This window comes from Microtus oregoni, unplaced genomic scaffold, assembly GCF_018167655.1.
Source record: "Microtus oregoni isolate MIOR12 unplaced genomic scaffold, Mior012 000012F_ref0000307, whole genome shotgun sequence".
Lineage (NCBI taxonomy): Eukaryota > Metazoa > Chordata > Mammalia > Rodentia > Cricetidae > Microtus > Microtus oregoni.
The window spans coordinates 5404817-5432004 of record NW_024543071.1 but is presented as its reverse complement, the minus strand read 5'-3'; the positions used below and the strand labels follow the sequence as shown (position 1 = coordinate 5432004).

The window sequence follows — 27188 nt, the reverse complement described above, 5'->3', positions numbered from 1 at the left end:
CTGGGTGACACTTTCCTCTTCTGGTTTGGCCTTATTAGAAGGGCAGCCATTACCTCGGGCCAACTTCTCTTCACCCCATTTGAGCAATCTGTTCTTCCCTCCTTTGCCCTTTCTCTAATCACTGTGTGTGACTTCAGTCGAGGAGGTGTTTTCCCACTAGCACAAACAAAACATGTCATTTGGCAGCCGTTTGTCCTATGGAGCTGAAATTAGCGTTTGTGTCCTGGCAAATTCGTAACGCCGGTCGAAGAACTGAAGTGTGTTCTGGGGACTTTCCCAGAAGCAAGGACTGTTACTGTCTTATCTGTGATTACGGTGTCTGTCATTTACAAGGATTTTGAATGCTGCGCAGATAACATATTAAGTAAAAATAAGAATCTTAGAGGAGAAAGGGCATACAAATCAGAATTCAGTGCTTTGCTGTGTGTATTTCCCCATTTTCCTTTAAAAAAGTAATTCAAAATGCCGTGACTTAGGATGGGCGTCACGCAGGAACTATCAGAATCTCTCTCTCTCTCTGTCTCACTCTCTCCTATCACTCTCAAGTAGTGGGCACAGCAACAAAAGAGAAAATGAAAATCTGATTGCTCTCCGTCACCAGAATGAGGCCTAACGAGGCATGCAGAGCGTTGTCGAGACATGCATATCCGTGTCAGCCACGTTAATGTTTTATTTAGCTGTCAGTACACAGCAGACGTTATCACCTGTCCTTCTAGAGCTGATCTGTGAGGATGCAGCTCATGCCTCAGAAATCAAGCGGACGTGCGATTTCTGGCTGGCCGTCCAAGCCCACTTTTCTGCCCAAGTACATCAGTTGAATTTGTCTTTTGCTAAAGATGTTAAAAATCATAATGTCTCATGTCAGTAGCAATAATGAAGGGGAAGATCGACTTTAATGACATTATGAGAATCATTATGTTTAATTTATCACTAATTAATGCTGGCAGGTTTCATATGCCCTGGGTTGCTTTCATGTGGATGCGTCTGCGCTTTTTTTTTTTTTTTTAAATTGTGTGTACACATCCCTCCTCGTTCATTCATTTGATTCTGACGATTTACACAGCTTTCTGTCTTCTAGGTTCCCTCCCCACATGGTCCCTCCCCATCATACTCTCCACACGACCGGCATCCCCCATCCGGCCATCGTCACCCCAACAGTCAAGCAGGAATCCTCACAGAGTGACGTCGGCTCACTCCATAGCTCGTAAGTGTTACAGTTGCTGTGTCATGCTCTGTGGCCTGGGTGATGGTTGCCACAGTGGCTGCTGCTTGGTGGCTTCCTGGCCACGGTCAGCGTCTCCTGCTTGACCCTTGGCAACACCCCGTCCCTATGGCCTCTGGCTTCCTATAAAGGAGGACGTGCTTGCTAGCAGGTCACACTGATTGTCACACTGTTTCCCGGATCAGAGATCTCCATGGTGTGTGTTTGAAGAGACGGGGGATGGCATTTGGAGCTTTGTTCGGCAAGCAGGACAGAACCCTGGGAAGTGGGGTCGGCCACCCTGTGCTTCTCCTCTGCCCTGGGAAAATGTCTGTTTGCAAATGGCGAGGAAGCAATCTCAGAATCTCTCACCAGCCCGGCCTCCTCCAGCTGCTCCTGGGCCGTGCTCTGGGGTGGAAACGAACTTTTTAACTTGAAACCGCCAGGCTTGGGTGGGAAGAGGAAGGAGCACGGGCTCTGCTTTGGGGGATGCTGATGCACAGTTGCTTACTGGATGGCATCTGTCCATCTCCTTCTGTCTCTATCCAGAAAACATCAGGACTCCAAAAAGGAAGAAGAAAAGAAAAAGCCCCACATAAAGAAGCCCCTCAACGCGTTCATGTTGTATATGAAGGAAATGAGAGCGAAGGTGGTGGCCGAGTGCACACTGAAGGAAAGTGCAGCCATTAACCAGATCCTCGGGCGCAGGGTAGGTGGCCCTCCGTGGAGAGAACCAGAGTGGGCCAGAAACCATGACAGGTGTCCCTTCACACCGTGCTCTGCCGAGCATGGCCACAACCCTGCCACTTTGAGGCCTTGTCTGGCTTCCACTGATCAAGATCATTGAGCTTTTGAACAGCCTTTAGGATACCACATCCCTCATCTTCCTGCGAGGACAGACGTGGTTTCTCTGGGTACCATTGTTAGTGTCAGGCCCCAGCAAGCATCAGTATCTGCACACTCTACCGTGTCTGCATAGACTCGGGCCCTCGTGGCATCGAGTCTCGTTTATCCGTTTATCGCCATGCTGCTGTTTGTGATGTTTCTGCCTGTCTCTCTCTCTCCCTGCCCGTGTTCTCTGCAGTGGCATGCCCTGTCCAGGGAAGAGCAAGCAAAGTACTACGAGCTGGCCCGGAAGGAACGACAGCTTCACATGCAGCTGTACCCCGGCTGGTCTGCGCGGGATAACTATGTACGTGGACCACTTTCTGGAGAATTCAGTCTTTCTGGGTATATATTGTATGTCTGCAAGGACCCGAAGGATGGGTTATTGCCTGCTTGAACCGGGCTTCTAGACCGTTCATTCTGTCCACTTGTAGGACCTGTCCCTGACCTCCAGTCAAGGACCTTGGCTTTCAGTGTGACTCTATTATATTAGCAGGAGGCAGGCAGGAAGCTGGCATCTGTGTTCCCACACGGGATCCTGGAGACTGATTTGGGGTGTCTGTATTTTTCTACCTACCTATTAGAAAAAGTAGAGCTCCAAAACACATTCAAAAGAACTGCATTCCAGAAATAGAGACCACACTAGATAGATGGGTGGGTGGGGCATTTTAACTCCTTACAGACCTTCCAGCAGGGAAGGGAAGCCTCAGGGAGGGAAACCCATTAAGCATCTGTCTGTGGCCAGCCAGGCTGTCACAGGAGCCCGTTTCACCCTGAGAATGGCATGATGGGAATATCTCTGAAAGTAGCCAGCAGAAGCCATCTTTTGGTAGGGAAGATGAAATGAGTCTGGGTTCCACAGAGGTGGGGAAGGATGTGTGTCACATGACACATCTGTCACATGATGTGTGTGCTTCTGAGCTCTACTGGCAAATTTTCTGTCTTGCTTCTTAAACCTCCTCTTAGTAGGGCTGTTGTCACTACCTGCGCTGATGGCACACAACAGATTTGCAGCTCCAGAGCCCTGTTGTCTCTCCCATCAGTCCTGATCCTGTGTTTACACAGCAGCTCTGAGTTCTGGGCGTCTTCCTTCTCCGGATAGGTAGCACGTCTCTTGCTTTGTCTCTTTGTTGCATCATTTTTGGTCTCATGAAATGTCTCTTCCATCCACTCTGATGTCAAATCAAACCTGTCTTGCTGCCAGCACAGGCTTCTTTTCCTCTTCTCTCTTGGAGCCAGCAGAATATTTTCCTGGTGGTGCCAGTGGAGAACCTGGGAGGATGACTCCATTCCATTGATATCATATTTCCAAGGGCTCTCTTTGAATTTCCTTCACTCTTTTCCCTCATAGCTGTAAGAGTGGAGCTGGCTTGCCTGCTGTCCATCAGGTGGACAAAGAGCCTGGACTGGGCTTTATAGCAATGCCCCTACCCATGACCCTTCAGGCCTCCCTGCCCAGACAGCACTTCTGCTCTTGAGAGAGCAGCCATTGTCACTAGCAGACAAGCATCATGAACTCTTAGCTTTGTGAGACCTTGCTGCTTGTCTTTGTGTGTGCTGCTAGGACGCCTTTCTTCTGAGCCCTAAGGGAAGAGAAGAGCAGTTGAGCCCTCCCAACCCACTCCCAGGTGACACTCCAGGGCTAGGCACCCTCCTATACATATTCCACCACATTATCTCAGGACAGCTGTCCCCCTGACTCTTGGGAGCTCTGGCTTGTTACACGTCCAATTCTGGAGTTGTCGAGAAGGCATCCCAGAACAGGATCCAGTTTCTCCAATAGCTACCATATCCCAAGGCATCCTAGGCACCTGTCTTCACAAGGCCTTCACATAAAAACTGCCCAGTTTGTGGACCATGGGCCACTTACACCATGGACAGGGTAGATGGTGCCCTCTGGGGTTGCACAGGATGAACTCAAAATCACAGCAGATTTGATGGCAGTGTCAGAAACATTCTGTTTGACTTGCAGGGAGTCATTTAGACACCATCCTAGACATTCTATGATGCGCTTCCTAGAGTTTTCATGGTCTGCAGGCCACTTGGCCTGACCTCCATTCTGCGTTAGGAGGTAGCCAGGACAATAAGGAGCCACTGAGTACATGAGGGGGCTACTTAGAGGCAGATTGATATCAGACTGCAGGAACTTAGCCTCCTGGGCACAGGCTCTCGGGTTTCAGTGTTTCCTTACACACGTGTGGGAATGCATGCGCATTCCTTCCTTCCATGCTCCAGAGAACACACTGGGGTCAGGAATCTCACACCTGAAGCTTTTGTGAGTTTGACCATGGTGGGAATTTGTTAGGATTCCTTTTTAACAAACTTGACAACAGAGGTTCTGCGGATAACTCTGGCTGCTGCAAAGCCCAGAAGATTCTCTTGGGAGATGTGTTCAGAACCAGCACTTCTTGCCTTTCCAGCCGAGTGGGGCTTGGAGCCTTTATGTCACCACCTTAGGGAAGTGTAGTGGAGGGAAACCCCATCTGGCTGCTCAGACTTGGCCTGTTCTTTGGGACCCAGGAGAAGCTAGCTGGTACCATGGTAACAGCTAGCTGACCCGGTGTCATAGCAGAGCATTCCTTCCTTCTTTTATTAAAGGTTGTATATGAAACTTGACTTCTTTCTCTCGCTCTCATTTCTTATGCCTTTTCTTTATCTCGTTACCTTTAAACAGGAAGTGGTCTTCCCTTGTCTCTTCATGTCTTCTTCCCATTAAACATTATCCCTATTCACCAGGATCTAGTGGTCTGTCTGCACTGCTCTTTGCTTGGCCATGACGTGACCTGCATTCCAGGTGTCAGTGCACAGCAGAGAATTCTGTAGGGACCATGAGATGGCCCTGGAGTGTGGACAGGAGCAGCACAGGCACCTTCAGGTTAGACTACTTCTCTTGAGTCTTTCTTCCAGCTCATCCTACCTACTCTGAGAGTCACATGGCCTGCTTCCATTGTTTTTCCTTTTGTGCCAAGAAACATAAAGGATCTGGTGCAGAGCTGCATAGAGGGCCAGTGTTCCCAGTGACCCAAACCCTGTACCCTCAGAGGGTAGAGCAAGCCCTCTCTGGAATAGCTGGGCTCATCCAATCCTGGCAACCTTGGGGTTGCTGCACATCCGTCCCTGTCCTTTTCTTTTGGGTGTCCCTGTTCCATCAAACCTTTAAGCAAAGGTGGCAACATTTACATATTCTGAAGCACACAGATTGATTTGTAAGACCACAGCTGCCTCACCTGGGCCAGAGAGCCTCCCTAGAACCCAGCAATAGGGCAGGGTGTCCCAGAGTCTTGCTCGCTCACTTGACAGGGTCAGGCTGTCAGGTGGTAATGACTTAAGGCCATCTTTCCACCCTTGAAATGTCTAAGAAGGGCTGCTACGGTAGAAGGCACAGTCCATGGCTGAGGACAATGCTTTCAGACCACTTGGGTTGGCACTCTGGCTCCTCTTCATGGTAGCTGTGCCACCTCAAGGCCATTGCCCAGCCTCTTTGTAATGTTTCCTCATTCATGACTCTGGAGTGTAAAGACACATGTACTGTGTAGAGCTCTTGCCTGTTGAGTCATGCCTGGCTCCTAATGTGTACTTGGCTCCTGGTTTTCCAGGGTTTGACTTGCAATTTCTCAGCTTCATGGTGTCATGGAAGCATGCCATACAACTGGTCTACTTTCCACGTGTAAGAAAGTATACAGTCAGTGGCACAAGCCATTCAATACTTTTCAATAAGTCAGGCTCCATGGTAGATGACTTTGCCCACCTGTAGGCTACCCTGTGTGTGTTTGCAGGGGGCTGGCTAGGCTGTGATGTCCTAACGCACTTGTGAGTTATGGTCTCTGTGGCCAGTGATGTGTTTGTTGGGGTAAGAGCATAGGGGAACACTTTCCCTTGCCTATGCCTGACCACCCTGTAATTTAGACAGAAGCCCAGGTGGCACTTGGTTCTCTCTTTGCTCCCACTCCTTATGATCCTTTAAGAGGAAGGATCGCACTACACTTCTGAAAGGAACCACTACTACAGAGAAGCTAGAGTCATTTCTCTCTCAACTCAGGACAGGGAAGCGGGGAAGGTTTGTCTTTCATAGTGAGAAGCTGTGGGGCAGGTAGGGCAGCTGTGAACCACTGTGGGCTTTGAGGTTTCTCTGTGTCCCTTGGGAGTGTGTCCCTCCTGCTGCCCAGCCTGCTCTCTATCCCTCCCAGAATCTCCCTTGCCCCTTTCACCTCCCTTTATGGAGTCAGACGTCCTGGGTCAGGCTGAAGAAGGGAGAAGGCCATGAGGTCTTTCCACATCGACCCTCTGGCCTTCTCTTTTCTCCAAGAAATGTGTGTCCTCCCAGCTAGGCAGAGTTCAAAGGTTGGATTCATGGCTGGCAGATTGAATAGACTTGGGAGATTAGTGGAGATAGCAAGCTTGTCCCTCTCGGCTCCCCTGCCATGTGCATCCAGACACCTCCCTCCTTGACCTAATTTCCTGCATTTCTTCTATTCATCTAGGGGAAGAAGAAGAAGAGGAAAAGGGACAAGCAGCCGGGTGAGACCAATGGTGAGTGATAATAGTCAGGGTGATAGAAGAAACATTAGTTGGGGGGCCACTCTTATGTCAGGCTTCCATCTGGGGGAGGCAGGAGGAATCCAAGGCCAGGACATTGTGGGGAACCCATCTTAGGGAGCCTTTTCTGTTGATGTGTTTTAATTAATTGCTTCATGATTGCCCTTTTAAAGCTAGTAACATCCATTGTTGCATGAAAAGCCCGTTGTAATTCTGGCGGAATGTGTTTTTAAATAACTGCCAAGCCGGTAACTAGAGAGTCCGCGGTAGGCATGCCTCTGCAGGGCTTTGGACAGCCTGCTTACGTATGTGCCTGAGAAGGGGTGAGGAGGGGCCTAGGGGACCAGGAGGGGCATGTGTGAGTGTTGGGGTAACTGGCTGTTCCTGAGTGTTCCAATGCATGCCTTTACAGTGGTAATCGTGCCCATTTTAAATTAAGGAGGTTTGCCATTCAGCGACAGAAACTAGAAATACTGCATAGGCAATGAAGGGCCCTTGGAGAAGGCCAGGCTTTACAGACAAACAAAAAGTTTGAAGAATTTGTGTAATTTGTTCTTTTTTTTCAGAACACAGCGAATGTTTCCTAAATCCTTGCCTTTCACTTCCTCCGATCACAGGTGCTAATGTCCTTTTGAGTCGTTAAAATAGTTGATAAACTGTTTTTTTCATTTTTCCTGCCATTTATAGTTTTATTAACATTAAACACGTATGACATTTGAACATCCTTTAAAATGATCATCTACACGGTTTCATTATGTTTCAGTAGATTTTTTTTTCCAGTTGCTTTGTTGGTTTTATTTATTTTTTATTTTAGCTTCTGTTTCATTGATTGATTGTTCCCATAACCGTTGTTTAAGCAGCGAAGACAGTGGCTTAGAGCGGAACTAACTGTGCAAATTGAATATGCAGTATTTCTTTAAAAGAGACTGGTGAAGAAAAAAATGGAAAAAATTTAGTAATAAACCTCCTTAATCTAATGGCTTTTTCCGTTGCCCCACTAAGTTTTCTCACGCCAGCATGCAATCGCACTATGATTATTTTTTCCTTTGCTTATTATTTATTTTTTTCGTTTGTTTGTTTGTTTGTTTGCTCTTCCTTTTGCTTTTTGACTTCATCATTTGCAAACCTGCTAGCGCTTCCTGACCATGCCTGCTTCCATGCCCGTTAGGAGCATCTAACACCTAACAGCTCATTCCATGGCCTCTTTACCCTTCCTTCCCTCTTAATAACAATGAAAATAGATTTAAAAAAAAAAAAAGAGAGAACGCCCAAAAGCTGCAATATCCCAATACCCACAACCCTTTTCTTTCTTTTTTTTCTTTCTGTTTCATTTCATTTCGTTCTGTGTTCATTTGTAGTTTTTCCGTTTGTTTGTTTCTTTTCAAAACTGTGGTACTCAGAAGAAAAAAGCATGTTACGAATCTAATTCCTTCCTTTGCTTTGTTTTCTTCTTTGAGAAAAAAGAAAATTGAGAGAATAAAAAAAAAAGAAAACAAAAAACAAAAACCAGAACTAAACTAAAAGAGGAAAAATAATGGAAAGAGCGAGTTCTTGGCTCTTGCCGTCCTGCGGCGGCTGGACCTGGATCTGACCGTCCTTGAGAAGGGATACTGCAGCTTTATTTGCCACAGCTAATTTCACAAGTTGAATAAGTGTGATTTTTACATTTTTTAATTAAAGAAAGTTTTTTAAAAAAGAAAGAAAAGTCAATATTTTGCTATTAGTAACCCGGTCATTGATTTATTCCCTTTTTTATTTTTATTTTTTTCTTGTTTGTATCTCTCTCCCCCCTCCCTTTCCCCTCTCTCTCTTTCTCTTACTCCTCCTCTCTCTCTCCTCCTCTCTCCCTGCCTCCCATGTCCTCCTCTGCTCGCTCTTTTCTTGAACTCATTCAGACCTGAGCGCTCCTAAGAAATGCCGAGCGCGCTTTGGCCTTGATCAACAGAATAACTGGTGCGGCCCCTGCAGGTGTGTATAGTCTCCCAGATCCGCTGTGCTGGTTTGCAGCTGTCTCTTCCGTTCTTCTCCCTCTGGCCTGTTGCTTTGTAGCTTTGTGTGTGGATCGTAGGAAACACCAGGGAGCGGGACACTGCCAGTGTATGGGCTCCACCAGGGATGTGCTTGTCTGCCAGCTGCTGCTAGCCAAAATGCCACTGTAAAACAGTGTGTGTGCCTCCTCAGGGCCGAGACTCAGATTCCAGCGTGCCCTCGACTGGGGAGTGTTGCCTGTCAACCCCCTTCCTGTGATAGCCCAGGATGTGCTCATCCTGGTCTAGGTAGAAGCCAATGACGTCACCCTCTCCCTTCCTCTTCTCTCTCTCTCTTTTTATTTATTTTTCATTGCTGTTTTTTTTGTTTTGTTTTTCATTTTTGTTTTTGTTTCTGGTTGTTGTTTTCCTTTGTGCGTGTGTGTGTAGTGTGTGTGTTTTATTGTTTTGTTTTATTTATTTATTTTTGGTTTGGCTCAGAGAAGCCCCTTCCTTTCAACCCCTTGATGAGGGCCAATTGTCAGGTAGAGCCAAGATGATGCAGAGAGCGGTTAGTGGAGGACCTAAGCCAACCGAGCACGACCCACCATTGTGTTGTATTTTTTTTTTTGTGTTTACCTTATGCTAACAGATGCAAATACTCCAAAGAAGTGTCGGGCACTGTTCGGGCTTGACCGACAGACTTTATGGTGCAAACCCTGCAGGTACATGACCATTCTGAGGCCTTGGGGACAATCAGAGCCTTCTGTCCTTCCGCTACTTAGTGGGTCGATTTATTTTGCCCTCATTCATGTCTACTTTCCCCCACTGGCATCAATGACTAATAAACTCTCCTTCTTCAGATTTTCCTTGCTAATTTCATACTGTTTCCTCCCTGCCCCCTATTCCTCCCTGTTCTTGTGAAGAACATGTCCCTGGTAGCAAGGACTGACAGCCATGAAGACAGGCACTGAGGATCTGGCTTGGAAAGCCAGTGTCCTGGAACTGGCCAGCTGGTGAATGGCTCGGTGCCCTGTTCTGAGCAGAGAGCCACTGTGCCGCCGCCCCCCCCCCCCCCCCCCCACAGGTGTGAAAGAGTCAGAACTGGAATTTGGCGGTGGTAGCATTCCCAGGCTCTTTCTGTTAAAGACACTGAGAGAAATGCATTGGGGCAGGCTGATTTCTAAAAATCCCCCCTTTTTTTTTCTTTCTCTCTCGCTCTCACTCTCTCTTTCTCCCGCCCCACTTTGGTTGTTCTATGTTTAAAACACGTATCTGTATGGAGGAGCTCGTTAGCGGACATTGTTTTACAGTGCTGAAAAAGAAGCGTGGCATTGAATGGCGTGCACCAGCTAAGAGCCTGTGCGCAGCAAGGGCTGCAGCCAGACACTGCAGCGCTGCCAGGCCTGCAGAGCAAACAGTCAAGCGTTACAATACGCAGGTGTAGTGTGGGTTCCCACACGCATCCGATCAGTCCAGAAGAGTCCAAATTGAGCCCCATGATCTGCCGGCAGGTCTCCCCACTTATGGCACTGGCAGAGAAGGTGTAGGTACTTCCTTCTTGGTGGAGGGAATGCGCTCTCGTCCCCATCTCCTTTCCTTTCCTTTTAATGACCACCTTTGGTTAAATTTGTTGTTTCTTTGTTCTGATACAAGCAGTCTTTGAATTTGGAATATTATGATGGTAGGTATCTCAACACCCCAAACACACATCCCTGTTCGTAGTGCCTCCCGCGTCACGTGTCCCTCTTCTCCATCCCCTTTTGCCGTGCTCCGTGTCTAGACGTTAGATCAGATGTTCATCCCATCACGTGCATGCCCACGAGTCTGCTGTGTCTTCTCTGGTGCCAGTGTGAGAGATGGCTGACCACACAAGACCCCAGGGGAGAGAGGGAGCATCCCTGACAGACAGCTACACAGATTCTCAGTACTCCAGAGTAAGGGAATTGGGCCCTAGACAGGCACCCAGCAGGAGAGCAGCTTCCTGTGAGTGGACAGCCCCAGGGACTTCCGGAGAAAGCCACATGGGTATGTTAGGTATTAAATTAGGGAGGTCAGGGACCTGCTTGCCCTCTGTAGGTAATAAGTTGGTTAGCACTTTATGAATGCCCAGGGTAAGACAGCGGAATACCCTGTCATAGCAAGTCACAATAGGAACCGTTGCCTGTGTCCCACAGGGAGACTGGTACAGGTCTCATAATTTTACTCCTGAATGGTTTATTTATGAACTTTTGTTTTTTTAGTATCAGATCAGTTGCTGCAAACTTAGCCTGGTCTTCTTCTTTAGAAACTATTACTGATGTAACAAGGATAGATCACCCGCCCCCACGCCCCATTCCTCAAATACAACCCATCTTTGCTTAAATCCATAATGGGTTATCATCCTCTCACAGAAATTTCTTGATACTTTTACCACCACCAACAATAACTTTTTAAATTGGGTTTTTATCTTGTTTTGCCAGTTTAAAATCCTTGTAGTCTCTTTGTCCTTGAGCGCCTTGGTTCTCTAAAGCACACGTTGGGGGCTCACTGTCCACAATGCACCATTTTTTCTTTTGTCAAAGAGACTGAGACATCCTTGGACAGAGGACGTGAAGTCCATCAGGTCCCTGTCACTTCCCAGCCTCCAGACCTCAGCCCCTAGAAAGTTCTAGCTGCTGTTTTTCTGTGCTTGGGGAGTCTTTTTTGTCTTTTGGCTGTAGATGTGTTAGCAAGCTGACTTCAGCTGTCCATTTGAGGAGGACCTTCCAAAGTAGGACCAGGAAGCATACTTAGAAGCTACACATGGGTGTTTATGAGATGCCTCTAAAATGGGGTGGGTCACAGTATGGAGCTTGAACTAGGAGCTACCCATTCTCCTTCTGCCAGCTGTTCCATTATACACTGCCAAACCACACTGAGCTGGGTGCTAAACTCAGTGAGACATTCAGTAAACAAGTCAAGCAAAAATCAATTAGAGAGAGAGAGAGAGAGAGAGAGAGAGGTGCTTGTGAATGGAGGCATTTTCTGACCCATCCAGATGTGCGTATTCCAGCTGCCCCACTAGGGGCGCGTCAGTCCACCACCACTATAGTCCCCCTGTCCTTTGTTCAAATGCTCCCCACACAGCATTTTCGAATGATTTGGAAAAGAGGGTGGGAAGGGCGAGGAGAGCCTTAGCAATGCTCCTAGCCAATCAAGACTCTAGGTTCTAATTTTATTTGGCATTTGAGGACATTTTAACCAAATCCTGTTTTGAGCCCACCAAGTTGCTTTCCCATCTTCTTGCCCCATCCTAACAGAGCCTGGAATGCTGGCTGCTTCATGCTCCCCTCTGGCTGTTCCTCACTCCCTCTCCCCCGCCTCTCCTCTGCCTCCTTTCTCCCCCGTTGCTGCCTCTGTTTGCTTACACCCTCCCCACCCTCATTTTTTTTCTTCCTGTTTTTAAAAATGCATGGAGACCCTAGTTTGTGAGCATGCTTCTATCTGCAGGCTAAGGTGGTTTAAAATGAAGAGGTTAAATTATTTGTTTCATTTCTGGGATGGGAGCAGAACCCATAGTCTGTGCTAGTCTGTCCAGAGAGAGAAAGGAAGCCTGCTAGACAGGGTAAGAGGGGACCATCCTTGTTCCCCTAGAGTTCCTTCTGGCCTACACAGCCCCAGCCCCACGGCCTGAGCCTCAGGGAGGCAGGGAGAACTGAGCATGCCCTCTTCCACCCTTTCCTCTTTTCCTTCCCTCCTGCCACCCCACAGAGTCCATGCCCCGTGCCCCATGCTCTGGGCCTAGACCACAGGAAGAACTAACTCATACAGTACAGTCCCATCCTTGTAAATGCCAGAGACACTGTCCTATGGGGGTTGCCTTCAAATAGGCAGCATCTTGGAGGTTCTTCAGTGACCAGTGGCTGACCAGTGCTCACACACTTGGTTTTAGATGGAGCAGTACTCACCTACCATTGTTCTGAGTCTTTGGATGAGCACTTTCCCAAGTCTGAATTGTCTTTACAGCAATAGTAGGTTGATCTCCAGGGTCCCTTTTCCTGCTAAGTAGATTCCCGTCAGCCAGCGATCAATGGTGGGCAAGGCTTTGAAGTCACATGCCTGATTTCTTGATTTGGTTTTCCCCACCTTATCCTTTGATAAAGTCAGAAAGGCTCTGAAATTCTCATTCCTCCTTCCTATACAAATGGGTTGTGGAGAGGGGAGACTATGGCTTTGGCATAGGACAGGTTTAGTCTTTCTGGTTCAGACCCTGATCCAAGCTCCCTCCCGGCCCCTCTTGCTGGCCATTTCTCTGTGACTGCCTTGTGCTATGTATTTCATTTCCTGACCTCAGCATAGGACAAGAACAAGGCACCCCATGTACCATTCTCACTCCGTGCGACCTTCTCATGAAGGGGTAGGGACGTCCCAAATCTTTAAGGGTGGGGAATAAAAAAATCAATTTTTTTTTAAAACGACCTTGAATCTTAATTTTATCCACAACCTGCAGGACATGTCAACCAGTTATTCTCGTACTTTTGAATCATTTTCTGTTTTTCTTACTCTCCTTTTCCCCTTCTTTGTTTACCCTCTTCTACCTGTTTTTTGGTGGTTCTTCTTATTCTTTCTTTATTTTTTTTAATTTACTTACTTTTTGGTTGGTTTTGTTTTTTTTAGTTTGTTTTGTTTTGGTTTTGCTCTCCCTCCACTCCCCTCCCCTCTCACCTGATTCTGACCTCTCGATTTGGTGTGGTTCGGAACAGACAAGCCCAAAAGCTCTCTGGGACCCACTGCCTCACGGTGGTGGTGTGTTAAAACCTTTAAGCCCCTTGCCTGCTCTGCCTTCAGCTATGTGGGCTCAGCAGTCAGCATTCTGAGAGTTTCATATTGATAAGAGGCCACTGGGGATGAACCTTTCTTTCTCTTTTAAATACACTCAGGCATCATTGGAGATTGGGGGTGGGGAGGGTGGGAAAGAATTGGGAGGGCAGGCAAGAAGATGTGATGGGAAAGGGAAGGTAATCTAAGCCCAAAGAGAAATAAAGTATGTTAGTCTTCGTGTAGATAAAAACCCTTCCCGATGAATCTGTGCCACCCTCTGCACTGACTTCCGTTAGTCTGCTCACATATATTCTGGAAGGAGTGGGGCCCTGGGTGTCCTGTGAGGATAGGACATGGGTAGGGCAACTCCTTTGCCAGAGCGGATGTAGACACGGGAGCCACACAGCCTCCTGAGTCCCCTGAAGTAACTGCTTTAATCGCTCCGTGCTGCCTGGCATGACCTGTAGGGGGCGTCCCTTGAGTGACATCAGCTTCTTGTGAGCATTGGCTAGCTCTCTACCTTGGCGTTTTTGCCCTTCATTCACAGATAACTCTCTCCCCTGTTTCTAGGAGAAAAAAAAAGTGCGTTCGCTACATACAAGGTGAAGGCAGCTGCGTCAGCCCACCCTCTTCAGATGGAAGCTTACTAGACTCGCCTCCCCCGTCCCCGCATCTGCTAGGCTCCCCTCCCCAAGACGCCAAGTCACAGACTGAGCAGACACAGCCACTCTCGCTGTCCCTGAAGCCTGACCCTCTGGCCCACCTGTCCATGATGCCACCGCCACCTGCGCTCCTGCTGGCTGAAGCTGCCCACGGCAAGGCCTCCACCCTCTGTCCCAACGGAGCCCTGGACCTGCCACCTGCTGCCTTGCAGCCACCCATGGCCCCCTCTTCATCGCTCACACAGCCGTCAACATCTTCCTTACATTCCCACAACTCTCTGGCTGGGACCCAGCCCCAGCCTCTGTCTCTGGTGACCAAGTCTTTAGAATAGCTACACCTCGTCCACCGTCCCCTGCTTGATTGACGTGTGTCCTCCTGGTTCTTGGTTTGCCCTTCCCCATCTTGGAAAGCTTTTGTTTCGTACTCTTAATTTTGTGCCTCTGTGGCTTACATGAGTTGATGTTTATCGAGTTCATTGGTCAATATTTGACCCATTCTTATTTCAATTTCTCCTTTTAAATATGTAGATGAGAGAAACCTCATGATTCTACCAAAATTTTTATCAACAGCTGTTTAAAGTCTTTGTAGCGTTTAAAAAATATATATATATACATAACTGTTATGTAGTTTGGATAGCTTAGTTTGAAAAGACTGATTAAAAAGCAAAAAGAAGAAAAAAAAAGAGAGAAGCCGTTTCGAAGCACCCTCCAGAAGGAGTTGGTTCTGTATTATTTGTATTAAATACGAGCTTGCGAACCAATCACTTTACATCGCGGTTTTGAAACCATGAGGGCACAATGAATGCAGTGCCGTTTCTTTCCTTTTCTTTCTTTCTTTTTTTTTCCTGTGTGAAACAACTTTTATTGTGATGTTACTTGTTATTGTTTAAATGTACAGAAACAAAGGGTTAAAATGTGTTAATATACCTTGTTCCATGGTGTTGTTCTTTTGGGGGGAGGGGGACGCTACTCAACAATGAATGGAATCAGAGCTGTTGGACCAGTAGTATTTATTGCTTTAGAGATTGCTTGTACCTGTACGTCCGTCCCTTTAAAATATGTTTTACTTTTTTTTGAAACTGTATAAAGTCCACCCCCTCTTAGCATAAGCATCTTATATATAACAACTCATTTGTACAAGGTTTTTAAGTTTATATATAAAATGTGTATATATTTTTTTGTTTTCTTTTTTTGACTTTTGTTTGTTTGTTTTTGTTTGTTTCTGTATGAAACCCAGATGCCACCAAATGGACATTGATAGTTGCATTAAAGATCAGTAGCATTAACGAAAGTTGCTTTAAAAGCCATTATGTAAAACAAGACTTGAACATTAGTGAGAGAATCTTAGCAGCTGTCTGAGCAGCCGTGGGAACCACCCTGTTTCCCCCCTGACCTCCTAGTCAATTGCCCTGTGCTCTTAGAACATGGACTGACCGCGTGCAAAACTTTTATGTGCCAAAACTCTCAGTGACTTTAGCTCTCTCCCTCTTTTCTGATGCTGTACTTTCCGTTCGCCATGTTTTGCTGTGATGTTACATAGATAGATTTGTATGTAGTTTTAATGTCACCTATAACAAAATGTGTTTGGTAGCAGACTGTCCAGAAAGCATTTTAAATGAAGAGGTCTAAACCCTTAAGGGCCAAAAATTCTGTATATTAGATTACTCTTAATGAAAAAAAAAAAGAAAAAAGAAAAAAAAAACCAGCTGCCGCTTTTATGTACGCATATTACATACAAGTAGGTGGTGAACTTAACACAGGAGAACCTAGGCATGCTGATGTTGTAAAATCCTGTATAAAGCCGAGACCTGTTCCTCCAGTGCCATCGTAGTTGACATGAAGCGATTGTAAAACTGTCTCCGGTTTTCTCTGGTTTATTAAAATGCTAACTATAACATTTTTTGTGAATACTTTGAATGTTTCCTAACAGTTGTGATGTTATTGTTCTGTTTTATGCTTATTCCGAGTTCATTTTGAATGGTTTGGAAGCCATTTTTGTAATGAATAAATGTCCATGCTGTACAGTATCTGTAGCATGCTGTTCTGGATTAATAAAAGCAACTTAGTATGTGCAGAGAAAGGCTTCTCTTGCTTCTGTGATTTGGGATGGCGGTGTCTCTTTCGGAAACTGGACTTTCCTGTGGAGGGACAGGCCGGGCTTCGGCTTGAGCTGGTGTAGTGGTATGCGGTGATGTGGCTGGCTGGGTACCTAAATGTTCTTCAGGGCTTCTCAACTCCCCCACCCTTGGTGAACGGTGAGTCCTGTGTACCCAGTTTAGGGTATGTCTCATTTGCAGTGAAGATGCCTGTATAAAGACTAGATCTAGGGTGTCGTTTCTGTATGACATTGAGTCACGATAAAGGCACAGATGTTGCTGGTTCGGCCCTCCCTTTCTCATGCCCTGTTCACTGCACAGTGAGAAACGGAGTTCAGTTCTGGAAAGGGTGCTTTCCTTCCCCCAGAGTGGACTTAAGGAACTAAATGCGTCCCACCTGAGGATGCTGAGTGTGAGAGTCTCCTGATTTGCTCATCACTGCCTGACGGAGGGAGGCAACGAATCCTTAAGCAAGCATCTTTTTCAAAAATTGGCATCCCACTCCCACAGCTGTGCTGGAGGGGAGGTAAGTGATTCGCCCAGCTCTGCAGAAGGTGTCTTGCTGTTCAGGGGACCCATGTTCTGGGTTAACTTCAAGTTGGCCACCATCACTGAGGAGGGTTGCAGAGATCTTTCTGTGGCCCCTGAAGTTCTCGCTGAATGAGAAGGAGGAACAGCCTTCTCTCTGTTGGGTGGCTGGGCTATTTGTTGTTCGTGTGTCTAGGATCTCTGTGCCTTCTGAGGGGGGCAATTTCAGCTACCCCAGAAGCCCTTCATGTGGCTCTTACTTAAGAACACCACGATGTTGGGTCAAGAACTTTGAGGAACCCTGCTTTGCTTGAGCTAGCTGTGTGTGACTTTTCTGTATTTTGTTTCTGCCCTGCTTTGTAGTCTGGTAAGGGAATTTCTGACCACTCTCCCCTACTGTATTCTCTATGCAGGGTCCAATTGACCTTTGAGAACAGAAATAAGAACACTGTGTGCTACTGATGGCAGTGTGCCAAGTTGTCCCTGCCCGTTTTCTCATTAATCCTACCACCACCAGTGGAAGACTCCCCTGCTGGCCTCTGCCTTATTTCTAACAATGAATTGAGAAATACAATATATCTTGTCAAAGGCAACAGTTGGTAGAAGGGGGAATTGGAGGAACTTCAGTGGAGACCTGGCTTCATGTCATGTTCTCAACACCAAGTTAAACCTTCGGGTGCTAGAGTTGTCCCTTCTCCCTGGCGGATAATATAGGACAAACCTCCCTTGCTTAGCTTACGCCTACCTCTATCTCACCAGTTCACTCTCAGGAAACCCACCTCACAAGAAAATGAAACATTGCTGCTCTTTATCTCTCTCTGGGATTCTGTGAGCCCAGCCTTTCACCAGCCCAGATAGAAAACCTCAGAAATCTAGACATGGAAGGTGCATGCATGTCACCCAGGGGTAACAGGCTCACTCGTAGCATTCATTTAACCTGGAACAATGGTCCCCTAAGAGTAACACCCTTATTAAGAAGGCTCCATCCCTGGCTGGTGTGCATTTTGCCGTATAAATGAGGTTTTAATTAAAGCCCTCTGGAAAGACCCTTAGGTAGTTTGAGGACTCTTGCCAGGTGGCACCTATGGCAAGAGCTTCAGACCAGAATTGGGATCACTGAGGAACTTAGTGGAGACTGGATTTCATGAAGCATTCCCAGCTGAGGTGACCCTCTTTGTTTCCCACCCAAGGGCTAGGTGAGCATCCCCATTTCCAGAAGAGTGATAAAAGCTAGACCCAAGATGATATGTGTCTGGGAGGAGCACCAAAGAGGTCCAGCTGGGGCTTTTTAGAGCTGGCCTCTTGTGAGTACGCTTCATCTGTGCTGTGATTGGGCTCACCATTCATTCATTCATTCATTCATGCCTCCAATGGCTGTTTCTTGGAGACTTATCTGCACTGGGGGGATTCCATGCCATGGCACATGTATAAATTAAGCCAGCTTTCTCCCCTTTCTTCCTCTCTTGAGTTTCCTCATGTGTCATCTTACAGTACACACTTTGGATAACGGTGACGCAAGAGGGTGGCTGAAATCTCGGCTCACATCTCTCATCTCATCTGCAGCAGCAGAGCTGTGGCCTGGGGGTTCATTCTATAAAGACAGACAGCCAGGTTTAGGCTTGGTGAGTTTCCCTGAAAGGACCTGTGTGGAAACAGCAAGTCTGAAGTTAGACCTGAGCCTCGGAGTTACCGCCATATGAGATCAACTGTGACACACGTGTAGACAGCTGAGTACCTGGGTAGATAGGCCACAGGGCAGAGTTGAACCACACCCTTAAGTGGATTTTTCTGAGCCCCCCCAGAGATGGGTCCTTTCCCAGTATATATGCAAGAGCATTTTCTTTTTACTGTTTTCTCATCCTTGGTTTCTGAATGAAGAGGAGGAAGGAGGAGGACGGAGGAAGGAAGAGGATAACAATGAAGACAGTTGACAATTGCATGGGTTGAGCCATTTTTGGACACAGCACTAGAAGGTAAAGAATCTTAGAAAGACTGCAAGAAAATCAAGTGTATGTCACTACGTATATTTTCCAGTATTGTCTGTTCACACCATATAGTGTTTTCCACATAATGGCTGTAAGCCACTGAAGGTCAGGAGATCAATGTAATGCATCAAGGTTAGCATTTTAAAAAGCAAGACAGAATGAGAAAGAAAATAGACTCTTTGTCATATGTGTTTGCTACATTATCTAAAGCCTTCCTTACTATGGTGAGAGTAAAACAAAAGCCAAGTCTGAACAATAGAAATAGCTGCAATACATTAAGATAATAATTTTAATATACTAAGTGCAATATTCACATGTAGGGAATGTAGTTAAGAGAAGTTTATTGATGGACAGATTTTTTGTCTTTTTTTCTTTTTTTCTTAATTTGTATTGAGCTCTACATTTTTTATCTGCTCTCCTCCCTGCCTCTCTCCTCTCCTTGAATCCTCTCCCAAGGTCCCAAGCTCCCAATTTACTCAGGAGATCCTGTCTTTTTTTTACTTTCCATATAGATTAGATCCATGTATGTCTCTCTTAGGGTCCTCATTGTTGTCTAGGTTCTCTGGGATTGTGATTTTTAGGCTGGTTTTCTTTGTTTTATGTTTAAAAACCACTTATGAGTTAATACATATGATAAGTGTCTTTCTAGGTCTGGGTGACCTCACTCAAAATGATGTTTTCTAGCTCCATCCATTTGCCTGCAGATTTCAAGATGTCATTATTTTTTCTACTGCATAGTACTCCATTGTGTAAATGTACCACATTGTCCTTATCCATTCTTCAGTCGAGGAGCATTTAGGTTGTTTCCAGGTTCTGGCTATGACAAACAAAGCTGCTAGGAACATAGTTGAGTACATGTCCCTGTGGTACAATTGAACATCCTTTGGATATATGCCCAAAAGTGGTATTGCTGGATCTTGAGGAAGGTTGTTTCCTAATTTTCTGAGAAATTGCCTTTCTGATATCCAAAGTACCAGTTTGCACTCCCACCAGCAATGGAGGAGTGTTCCCCTTACTCCACATCCTCTCCAGCATAAGTTGTCACTGGTGTTTTTTACAGGTGTAAGATGGAATCTCAGAGTTGTTTTGATTTGCATTTCTCTGATGGCTAAGGATGTTGAGCATTTCCTTAAGTGTCTCTCAGCCATTTTAAATTTCTCTATTGACAGTTCTTTGTTTAGGTGTTCACTCCATTTTTTATTGGATTATTTGTTCTTTTGATGATCAATTTCTTGAGTTTTTTTGTATATTTTGGAGATCAGACCTCTGTCTGATATGGCATTGGTGAAGATCTTTTTCTATTCTGTAGGCTGCTGTTTTGTCTTTTTGGCCTTGTCCTTTGCTTTACAGAAGCCTTTCAGTTTCAGAAGGACCCATTTATTAATTGTTTCTCTCAGAGTCTGTGTTACTGGGATTGTGTTTAGGAAGTGGTCTCCTGTGCCAATGCATTCAAGTGCACTTCCCACTTTCTCTTCTATGAGGTTCATTGTGGTTGGCTTTATGTTGAGGTCTTTTATCCATTTGGACTTGAGTTTTGTGCATGGCGATAGATATGGATCTATTTTCATTCTTCTACATGTTGATATCCAGTTATGCCAGCACCATTTGTTAAATATGCTTTTCTTTTTTCCATTTGATATTTTTTGTTTCTTTGTCAAAAATCAGGTGTTTGAAAGTGTGTGGATTAATATCCAGGTCTTCGATTCAGTTCCATGGTCCTGTATATTCTTATGCCAACATCAGGCTGTTTTCAGTACTGTAGCTCTGTAGTAGAGTTTGAAGTCAGGGATTGTGGTGTCTCCAGAAATTCTTTTATGTACAGGATTGTTTTGGCTCTCCTGGGATTTTTGCTTTTCCATATGAAGTTGAGTACCGTTCTTTCGAGGTCTGTGAAGAATTTTGCTGGGATTTTTCTTATAGGCATTGCATTGAATCTGTAGGTTGCTTTTGGTAAGATTGCCATTTTTACTATGTTAATTCTACCTTCACAAAAGCATGGGAGATCTTTTCACTTTCTGGTGATGGAAAGATTATTAACTTATTATACTAGTATTCTCCCAGATGGGTTGGTTGGGGTTCTGATCCTATGGATTCTACTTGGCCAAACTATTGGAACATTTCATACTCTGTTTCCTCTGGCAACTTCAGAGTGTTCACTAATTAATTATGCCTAGGCTAGGGAGATGGCTTTAGTGGGTAAGAACCCTCCCTCTGTACACAAGAACACCTGAGTTTGAATCCCAAGGACCCACATTAAAATCTGGGCCCCCATCTGTAACCCCAGCGCTGTGGAGTTTAGCGAGTCTCGGGAGCTCTATGGTCAGCCACCCTAGCTCAGATGGTGGGTTATAGATTCACTAAGAGATCCTGTCTCAGGTTCAGTAGGAGATCCTGTCTCAAGAGGGTAGTTGGGGGAGTTCTTTAAAGGAAAGATAGCTGACATCCTGTTCTAACCTCTGCATGGGTGGACATGGACCCTCATGCCTCTCTGTCTCTGTCTCTGTCTCTCTCTGCTTTAGACTCCTCTTTCACCTTGCCTATATTTCCCAACTGTGACTGACCGTAGAAGATTTTTGTAGAGGAAAATGCTTGTTGATTTGTTTATGAATGACTATTCACCGACACTGACATATGTCTTCAGATATATAAAGTTTGTGTGCGTGTTAGCCGCCCCCACCTTTCAGCAGTTCTGTATTAAAGTAGTATGTAGCATACACCGGTGAAGAAACAGACTTAAGTAAAATAGGGCCTAGAGATCAAGCTCCACTTATGTGCCCAGTGTATTTACCAGCTAGTTCTTCAACAATGCTACATAACACACTAGCCCCCAAACCAGAAGTCTACTAGAACAAGCACTTCTTTTTCTTGCTTTAATCTGTGTGGGGTGTGGCTCTGATGGCTGAACTTGGCTCTGGATGAGCTCGACTTGTGCTCAATGTGTCTCTTTATCTGAGGCTGTAGATAGTCAACTCGTTTCCCTAAAGTTACAGCAGAAATGACTCATCTTAAGACTGTTTGAAGTGGTAACATCCTTAATTCTGACCACAGTCCTTTGTCAAAACCTAAGGCTCCTCATACACCATGAGGGCGCAAAATCGTATCCTGCCCATGGATGACAGAACATAAAGGTCAAATGTCACAGGTCATGGCGGTATAATTCTATAAAGCAGGGATAACTACAAACGAACACTATCACTTAAGCATCGAATCAATCGCCTTTCTCGTCTTATTTAATCTTTCCAGCAGTTACCTGAGGTAACTGTAGTTCCTGATCCTATTTTACGCACACGTAAACTGAGGCTTAGAGATTCAAGTCTGTTCTGGCAGGTTGAAAAACAGACTTGAGAATGCTAGCTTCCTTATCTTTCTTCTAAACTCACAGAAGCACAAGCCCTAGTTCACCACACATATGGTGGCTGCTGTATGTTTTTGTAGATATGTGTTATCAAGTTAAGAAAATTCCTCTCTTAGTTTGCTAAGAGCATTTATCGCAGAGTCACTTGGAGGGACAAAGGACAAGCCACAAGGCAGCAGGTGTCTGCAGCGTGACACCACACAGAACTTCTGTGGTAAATTAACTCAAAAGAAAGCAAAACCTCGAACTTGAGACTCAGCAATTCACAAAGAAAGGACTGTCCAAAAGGCATATGGAATACGTGAATCCATGGCCATAGCAACGTCATTCATAAATGGCCCAAACTGATACAAGTGGACTGTCCATCTACCATAGAGTAGGTGAGTAGATTGTAGTTAATAGGAAACTGAGGGGCAGTTTTCATCCAGTGCCCAGACAGTCTTCTTTCTCTTCGGTCATCCATGCTCCATCCCACTAAAAAAGCTTACGGTGGTTTTGCTGAGATTATTAGGCTTCGGTCTCTGGGGACAGTTATCATCTTTGTTGTTATTGTTATCAATCTTTGGTAGGATTACAGAAAGACACATCCTTGGATTGTCTAGCATACTTTGAGCATCTGAGCCCCTCTCCCTGGTACCTACCTTCCTTCTCTCCCACCCACTGCCACATTTGGCTTAGAGTCAATTGTCTCCACTCACCTGTGACTAACAATCTTACAGTGAAACAGATCGATCCCAGCGTTTTCCTGAGCTCTGAGAAATACGTCACAGTGAGGCCAACCTAGGACATAGGTTCATTCAGGAGAAATGGGGATGTCCCATATGGTTCCTGTGTTCCATTACTACTATCTCTAGTAACGGTGGGATGTGTAGCCGTCAGGCGAGCAGAGCCCAGAGGTCTTCCCCTTTTGTTCCAGGAGCCTCAGCCTCCTCACCTGGTAGCCTAGCTGAGGCTTCATTTCACAGCCAAGGCCAACGCAGATTGCAATAGCGGGAGCAGCGAGATGAGACCAGGTAAGGACAGGTGAGGGCAAGGGGGGCCTCTATAGATACCAGGCTCAGGCCCCTGTAACGGCTGCAGTTCACCGACGTAGTACTACTGGCAGGACTTTCCATGTCTATGGCTCAGCCTTTGGTGAGTTTGGCCTGGGCAAGGCTGTGTCTGTGTTTGGAGGGAGGGGCCCTTGCCCAACCATACAGCATCCTCCCGTGCAGCTTATGTCTCCCTTCCCCCTTACATAATGGTACATTATACAACATCGCCAAGCAGGTGGTATTTTTAAAGACAGCAAGTGAGCATTTTTTTGGCCTAAATTTGGGAATGAAACAGATGGATTTTTAAGACGCTGGGATTTTCCTATGAATAGTAACCCTTGTTCTCTGTCTTTAAACACCAGTTTCTAGACCACCTCCAGCAACCAATCAGCACCCTGTTATTTAATTCTAACGAAATTCTTAGCTCTGTCTGCTGCTGCACGGACAAGTGGGGGGCACTGGATCAATTTCTGGAGCCAGGCTGACTTGCCAACAACAATTTTCCTTTTCCCAGAGGGCCTTGGAGGCCTGGAGCGGGTTCCAAGTTCCTTCTTTCCCTCCTGCTCCGGGTGGGCTCCGTGACAGCAGCCTGAAAAGGGTTATAGAGAGGCTGATAAAGGCTGGGTTTGTTGCGGCCCTCCCTGACACCCCCTCCCCCGCCACGCCAGTGAGCTCATGCTGGCCTCATTACGGCCGGTGCCAGGTTTTTTCCATTAACAGGTAATTGAGTAGAAACTAAAATAAGCGAAGTTTGTTTCATCCCTTGAATTTTCTTGCTGGGGTTTGAAAGAAAAACACTTTAGCATCGTTAGTGAACGAGTGTCCTTGAAAACGTATTTATGTTTTCCGAGTGATTTGTCGCTTGGTAGGTGTAATTAGCCCATTCCCGGGCCTCTCCCCTTCTTGATTTTACTCTTTAGGGGCCACTGTGTTCAGAGAGTTGGAGCTGCTTTCCTGGGCCCCAGGCTGGCCAGCACCTTGTGTTAAGAGTGGATGGGACTCCCTTCCATAGCACAGAGGGCTGTAGATGAGGAATGTCTGAACTAAGTTTGTACGTAGTGGATAACTGAGCACCCCCCCCCCCGCCCCGCTATCTCACGAGCATACATGCATGCATGCACACACGCAGCACACACAACACACACGCTCCCTGGTAACTCGGTGGAAGCAGTCTTAGTGTTTTCACCCAGAAGGCCCTGCTCTCACTTGGCCAGCTCCACCCTTCCGGACTTTTCTTCCTTCTGTGTGCTCTGGGTGGATAGGTGGTGGGGCAGGAGGATTGCCTCACTTGGTCTCTTTGCAGCTTTCTTTGCTCACAGGGGCTGACGTCTCTGTCTCTCTGTGTTCTAGCCACTTCTGCCTCTGCCTTTGGTTGCAGGAGCCTCAGCCTAAATCGCTGTCCACCTCAGGTGGTCCATGGTTAACAGCACAGGTCAGGCTAGCTCAGGCTAGCTCAGGCTGTAACAGCTGACAGCCAGCCCTTGAGGCCAAGTAGAGGGAGGGTGGGTGACCGTGGTGGTTCATGTTAGAAGTGTGGCTGAGTCCAGGGGCCAACTACTCAGGGCCTTGTGTCTGAAGGCCAATGACCGGGAGGAGGACACATGGCTAGAAATGAGAATAGAGACAGCTTGCTTAAAGAGAGAAAACACTTCTGAGAATGGTCTAGTTAGCTGAGGGAAAAGCTGAATAAAAAATGTTGGGCCACAAGCCACGTGACCCTGTACATGATATTCACATAGAACCTGTCTCTCTCCCCTTTGCACACTGGGAATTTTTCTTGAGCATGCTCTGTTTATTTTGTGAAGCCTGGGTCGGGAAGGGCTTTGAGTCTGTCTTTGGCAGCTAGCCCCTCTTACCTGTCAATCTTGATGTAGCTTCCTCCAATCTCTCTACTTCCACAGCCAGACCAGGCATTCCGAGGCTTTTCTGCACACCTGCACAGAAGCCTTTCTGAGGTGAAGTGTCCAGGAATTTGCAAGTTTATGATAAGCAAACAGCTCATACTTTTTAATTCATTTGTTATTTGAACAATGACATTAATAACTATCACTTGCATGTCCCTCTTTTGTGTGGGTGGGGAGTACCCTTAGAATAAAGATGAGCACAGGAGATGAGGTTGCCTTCTGCCTAGGGAGACAGACAAATGGCAAGCTGGTTCAAGGACCACTTAGGATTTTAGCAAGCCCACAGAGACACGCAGATGTTGGGTAACAGCCACTATGGGTGCAAGACAGCCCCTCGAGGAGATTTGCTTCAGGGCTGGAGATGAAAGGTGATCATATCTGCTCAGATTGAGCGTCCTGAGGCCATTACCCGCAGACCCTCACATTCCAGAGCTGAGGGCTTAGTGTCCGCAAGGGTTCATATGCTGGAGGCTGACTCCACCTGGAAAGGAAGTGAGTTGGTGGAGCATAGGTCACCGGGTCACTGGGGTACGACCCTCAGTGGGAACTGCTGCTCACTTTCCTAGAATAGTAGGCGTTTCAGGACCAGATCAGTCGTTCTAAAGTCAGACTGTCTCGTGTGCTTGGGATGTCTGCACGTTGCGGTCACCTTTTCTTCATGTAGTGCAGTCAGGATTCCCTTGCTAGACCCCACGATCTGCTGTTCAGACTCTCCAGTCACCTTCTTTTCATGTAACATTTAATTCTTTGAGAATTTCACGCACTGTATCTTGAGTATATCCAACTCCCGTTTCTACTCCCAAATTCTTCCCACATATCCCCCATCCTCCTCACCACCTTCATTTCCTTATCCATTTTCTAACCACGGCTATTCTGATATAGCAGTAGTGTATCTCACATGAACCCTCACAGTCTCCCAAAGATGTGGTTAAAGGGGACACTCTAGATGCTGACACCAAGGCCTGCCTCAGCTTTCCTGGAGAGCGAGAATGAGGTAATGGAGCTGGGGCCCTCAGATCCACGCGTCTGCTCTCTTCCTTAAAAACAAACAAATAAACAAAGCCTTACCGGAGTCGGTTTAGACACCAGAAAACTTGCTTAATTTAAGCACAGACTTGGTGAGTTTTAGGGAAATGTCGAAATGGCACAGCTGTTACCGCAATTTGAGTTGAGGACATTCCCATCACCCCGCGATCACTCTCTCTCCCTACTCCACCCAGCTCCCGACAGCCACTCATTGGCTCTCTCTGAGCGCCTGACTCCTCAGGCCTCTTCATATCTGTGTGGTCTCTGGCCTGGCTTCTTTCACAGAGCATGGTTTCTCAATCTTTCTTTAATTACCATCCACGCCTCTTCCAATTTAACATCTCCTTAAACATAGAAGTTAAAGGAAGTAACCACAGCTTTGTTGATTGGAGTTGAGCTTTAGAGGGTCTAAGCCATTGAAGTAGAGGCTAGGTGTGTGTGGCGGGGGAGGGTACGTGTGTGTGTGTGTGTGTGTGTGTGTGTGTGTGTGTGTGTGTGTGGTGGTGGTGGTGTGGTGTCTCCATGACAGAATTTTCTCTCTCCTCAGGGATTAGATCATGGTAGTTGAGAATATTTTTGAGATGTGTCCATGCTGAAGTTTGGGTCAGTAATGTTGTTACTTTCCCCGTGTTGTGGTGTGCCGTCCCCTTGGATACATCCTTCAAGCATTATCTTTAGGCTCCTCTCTCTCTCTCTCTCTCTCTCTCTCTCTCTCTCTCTCTCTGCGTGTGTGTCTAAGCTACAGGATGACTTGAGATGTCATTCCTTAGAAGCCAGCCCCCTTGTTCAAGACAAAAATCTCTCATTGCCTGGAGGTCACTGGTTGGCTAGGCTGATTGTGAAGCCACAGGGACCCATCTGTCTCTGCTTGCCCAGGGCTGGGATTACAAGCACACACTGTCATGGCTGGCTTTTATATCTTTTTTAAACATGTGTTTTGTGGAAATACTCAAGTCCTCTTATTGTGGGCTCTCTCCTTTCTCAGCTTTCCTGCGTTCCTTAAAACACTATGCTGCCCATTCCCCACTTAAGAAAGAACCCCACAGACATCTGAACTCTGCTTCTAGATGACGGACTCATCCTCAGTGCCTCAGTTTCCTCTTCTTCAGCTTACAAGCCATGTTCCTTGTGTAGCAGTGCTGCCGTGGCGGTTTTCTGAGATTCCGTCTGCCTTGTGTGTTGACTCAGCATTTATCTGTGGCTTTCGCTACCCTCTGCCTCTTCCAT

The 27188-nt window shown here is 46.4% G+C and overlaps 1 protein-coding gene across 47 annotated transcripts in view; it reads left to right on the top strand.

Moving 5' to 3' along the window:
- Tcf7l2 (transcription factor 7 like 2) overlaps positions 1–16109 on the top strand; it is a 187922-nt gene extending 171813 nt beyond the window's left edge. For 6 of the 47 annotated variants that reach the window (XM_041660812.1, XM_041660825.1, XM_041660819.1 and 3 more), the window contains 7 exons: positions 1079–1204; positions 1751–1910; positions 2286–2393; positions 6568–6616; positions 7189–7239; positions 8518–8590; positions 13942–16109. In XM_041660812.1, the coding sequence (XP_041516746.1) occupies positions 1079–1204; positions 1751–1910; positions 2286–2393; positions 6568–6616; positions 7189–7239; positions 8518–8590; positions 13942–14365 (991 nt within the window). In that variant the 3' untranslated portion in view covers positions 14366–16109. Of the gene's footprint in view, positions 1–1063; positions 1205–1750; positions 1911–2285; positions 2394–6567; positions 6617–7188; positions 7240–8517; positions 8591–9241; positions 9315–10245; positions 10275–13941 lie in introns of those variants that run through there. The other 41 variants (XM_041660847.1, XM_041660849.1, XM_041660841.1 and 38 more) reach the window with 23 other exon arrangements.
- The last annotated feature ends 11079 nt before the right edge of the window (positions 16110–27188 follow it).